Source organism: Pyxicephalus adspersus, chromosome 7 (genome assembly GCF_032062135.1).
Source record: "Pyxicephalus adspersus chromosome 7, UCB_Pads_2.0, whole genome shotgun sequence".
Taxonomy (NCBI): Eukaryota; Metazoa; Chordata; class Amphibia; order Anura; family Pyxicephalidae; genus Pyxicephalus; species Pyxicephalus adspersus.
The window spans coordinates 48,708,042-48,712,173 of NC_092864.1; the positions used below are offsets into that span (position 1 = coordinate 48,708,042).

General features: G+C 33.7%; 2 protein-coding genes across 2 annotated transcripts in view; both read right to left on the reverse strand.

The window, feature by feature from the left end:
- Positions 1-159, reverse strand: part of LOC140335611 (acetylcholine receptor subunit alpha-1-A-like) — a gene marked incomplete in the record, with an annotated part of 13,570 nt that extends 13,411 nt beyond the window's left edge. Inside the window, 1 exon segment of the mRNA XM_072418365.1 lies at positions 90-159.
- Positions 160-197: 38 nt separating this feature from the next.
- Positions 198-4,132, reverse strand: part of LOC140335612 (intelectin-1-like) — a gene marked incomplete in the record, with an annotated part of 10,605 nt that continues 6,670 nt past the window's right edge. Inside the window, 4 exon segments of the mRNA XM_072418366.1 lie at positions 198-557; positions 1,195-1,301; positions 1,913-2,033; positions 3,147-3,305. Of these exon segments, the coding sequence (XP_072274467.1) occupies positions 405-557; positions 1,195-1,301; positions 1,913-2,033; positions 3,147-3,305 (540 nt within the window).

Consider the following 4,132-nt stretch of genomic DNA (forward strand, 5'->3'; position numbering starts at 1 on the left):
TTTATTTTATTACCTATTTATAAACAGAAGTTTTTAAATAGATTATCATTTAATGATCAGAATATTTATATTAGGAAAATTGTACTTACATATCTATCTGAAAAGCTGAAAGAACATAATATTTATTATGCTGTAACGCTCCTGAAGCCTCACTTGCCTCTACTGTTATGTTCTAAGGTAAAGACAGTAAATAAACCTTTATATCAAGTTGATATTGATAACATTTATTGGGAGTTATGCGGCCACAAAATGGGTTAACTTCGAAAACAGGGCATTGCAATTTAGACCTGATCAAACAATTTTAACATTTTATAATATACTGTGAAATTAAAATGTTATATTTGTGGTTACAACAGAAGCAGCAAAACAAAGCTAGGTAGTGATGCTATATTTGTGTAGAGAGCTCAGCGGTAGAAGATCAATATAGCAGCTTCTATTAATTGCTTGCTAGCACTCCAACTGGTATGTAAACCATAACCATTCCAGTCCAGGGAAGAAAAGTCTCCACACTGCTTGGGGCTCTGCTCTGGAAAGAATCCACCTCCTCCAACGCAGTGCTGTAGTAGAACAGGTATAATCACACATCATTATTCTTTATCGATGACCACAAATTAAAAAAAAAAACATGGCAACTGACACAAGACAGTGAAATAAGTTTTAATTCTCTGCCACTAATGATGGGTATCAAAGAACCAGGATTGGTTTGTGTGGAGCTTGGCAAAAACTCTTTAAATTTTGCCAAGCTTAGCAACCCCCTTTTCCCATTGAAGTCTGTGGGGGACGAATCTTGCTTATAGATTTGAAATATTATACTGGTAAACAAAAGGCATGCTGAGTCAATCACTAGTACCAATGTACCAAACAAAATTTTAAAATTAACTGGTGAGAAAATTCTTTTAATGCAGCTTTAATGACAATGTTGAAAATGAACAAATTCTTTGAATGTGCCTGTAGGATATGTATATGCCTCCTAGGGCGTAGGGTTCCTTATAAAATTTATCAAAAATATTTTTATTGCGCTATTAATTTTCTACTTTAGATGTCAGAATACACAACATTATCTTAGCCCCCTGGGGGGAGAAAAAGGTAATAGTATCAAGAGAGGATAAAGTGTATCCTAAACAAAATTATTATGAGTATACATATGCACAAGTCAACTAATACGGTCTTACTTAGTGACAGGTTCCAACTTACATGTTCCGAATTGCAGCCATTGATAACTTTTACTCCAGGACATAAGGCAAGTGCCGCCTTTTCATTGTTAATTACTCGGAACTGGATAAAACCACCAGTAACTTCCTCTGCAGAAAACAGATTGGATTAGATATTGAATAAAACCACTACTCAATATTCATAACTGATACAGGATATTCCCAATCAACAAATCCATAAGTATTTATAAGGATTTAAAAAGGAACAATGATACTGTTGCACATGAAGATCAGTTCTGAAGTACTTCAGTGTTTAGGTTAATTTTTCTTTTGCAGCAATGCAGCAACTGTATGGTAAACTTTTTGCACGATTCAGTTTTTTTAGTAAATTTATGCATAGGCCAAGTGGGTACGAGGATACAGATTTATTTGACATTATAGTTGTGGTGGGAAGGTTACTAACAAATAAACCATCACCTTTGATAATAAAACAATATTTGTATACAAAAATCCTTCTAAAACATGTTTGTGTCTTTAAAGGTTTATGCTCTACAACAAAAAGTTGCCAGGAAAAACCCATTTTGTGCAACCATCTTTTCCCCAAGCAAGTAAATACAAATTGCCTTGGCCAAAGATATGACGATTTCTACAAACATGCAGACATGTTCTCATCTTTTAGTATTTTGGTTTAATATAGGATTAATATTAACCCAGGGATATACATTTATTTTAAAGAGCAAAACCATACATGACAAACTTACTTTTCGAATTGGGGGAATTCAATCTCATTGTCTCCTGTTCATTTCCCTTATCGTATACAACTGGAGCAGAAGGTCCATTATTGGCAGGACATGTACCAACATTATATTTTACAGGGTATTTCTAGAACATACAAAATAATCTTACAATAAATAATGAATAAGTGTTATTAAAAAAATGTTTTATCCACTTTTCAATGATTATGTAAAACCACCATGTACACTCACCATGTTCAAGCTCTCTAGGACTTTAGAAGATAGACTATCATGGGAGAACCTGGTTGATTCAGCAAATCTGGAATAGATCTGGTTCAGGACATTTGCCAACTAATAGCAAATTATTTTAATAAGTACATTCCAGATTTGCTGGATCACCAGCAAAGAGCTTTAAATAAATCAAGCTCTTTGTCAGGATCACTTTGCAGACAGTTTCCCCATATAAATATAACCTTGCAATGGTTATAACCATTCTCTATTATTTAAAACTATTATTATTTAAAAACTTCAACAATGTTTTTTTTGGAGTACGCATATTTCCCATCTGTCTCACCTACAATGAAGGTTTCTTTAGGCTTAGATTCAAACATTTCATTGCAATGCCCCCCTCCCCCCAATCTCTCATGCATACAAACTGCATTCCTTGTAATATATTGGTAGATGTGTAAGTGGTTGGAAGGTGGCTACATGCAATGTAGTGTACTGGTGGCCATCAAATGACAACAACCCTGTGGTGTGCTGGTTAGAAGATATGTTGCATATGGCATTTAGAGGTTGCCAAACCATCTGAGTTAGCTACCCAACAGCCACTATTAACCAAAGGAAAAAACATACAAAAAGCCTAGGAAACCACAATATAAACACTGTGTATGCAGTTTCCAGTAATTGTAAAAAAAGTTTGACCCAAACTTTAATTTCTTATAGGAATCAATTTGAGGTGTGCATAAAGCTACGTAAAAACCATCTGCACACACTACAAGACCCAAAGATTTTAAGGTGCAAGCTTGCTTTATTAGTACGTAAACGGTTGACCAACAACAAGTATTTAGATAAAAATTCTGATTGTCTATTTGTAAGTAAGGTAAGCTGAGGAGAATAAAAAAAAAGAGCTATAGAGTTTGCACTTTTAAAGGCCAAGTTGATGATAGCATCCTTTAATATTTTTCTGAAAGATTCCCTTTATTTTCAAATTATCGAGCAATAAAATAATCAAATGTATAGATCACTCTAAATTGTTTACCGTATATAGTTTAAAGAGATTTCCTCCATGAGATGAAAGGATGTGATTTTTTGTGTAATATCTTAGAAAAGCGGTGTCTTTCCATGAGGACAAAGGAGTCTTGTTTGGCACATGCCATAAACCTACATCTTCAGCAATAATGTCATAATATCCAGGATTCTAGATTCACAAAAAACATAAAAGGGCATATTATTTCTATTCACTTCTTCTACTTATACAGTAGGTTTGATTGACCTGTAAAAAGAAAAGCATCTCCTAGCCTCCTATTCTGTTCCACAAGGTTTGACTTGCCAGCCCCACGTATACTAAACGCATTCCATACGTGTAAGAAAAAATGAAGAAAGAAAATGAGTTTTTTTGGCAATTGGGTAGTGTATTCAGTGAGTTATATTCAAATTCATATAAAACACAATTCATAATTCAGTAAATGAATGAAACAAATAAGTGATACGGTCTTTCCCCAATCAAGATACAGTGGGGTGTAAGACGATCCGACTAGACATAAATATCCCTAATATTTGTTAGTAGGAATAATGAGCGGTGGAAAGCGGTAATATCTCGTGTGCTGACACGTTTCGCCAAACGGCTTCCTCAGGGGATCTGCGAGCCGCATTAGTTGATTGTACACAGAAAAATAATGGCATGCAGGAATATGATTCATGGAATATAAAATAAGGTAACATTTTCACATATATTCAGAATTAAATGAACAATAGGTTACCGTTATCTGTTACATATGAAGATGATAAATTAAGTTATAACCAGAGCATAACATTAAATATTTAATCAGAATGAGTACTGTATAATTTGTTTTTTGACCTGTGTATCATTTTTGTATTGCTTATAATATTATTTTGAAATTTCAATAACAAGCAATAACAAGAACGTTCAATACCAAATAAATACATGTGAGATAGATGTATGTGTAAGTAGGAACTTTATCTCCTAGATTTCTACATAATTTGAACAGATACATTCAGTATATA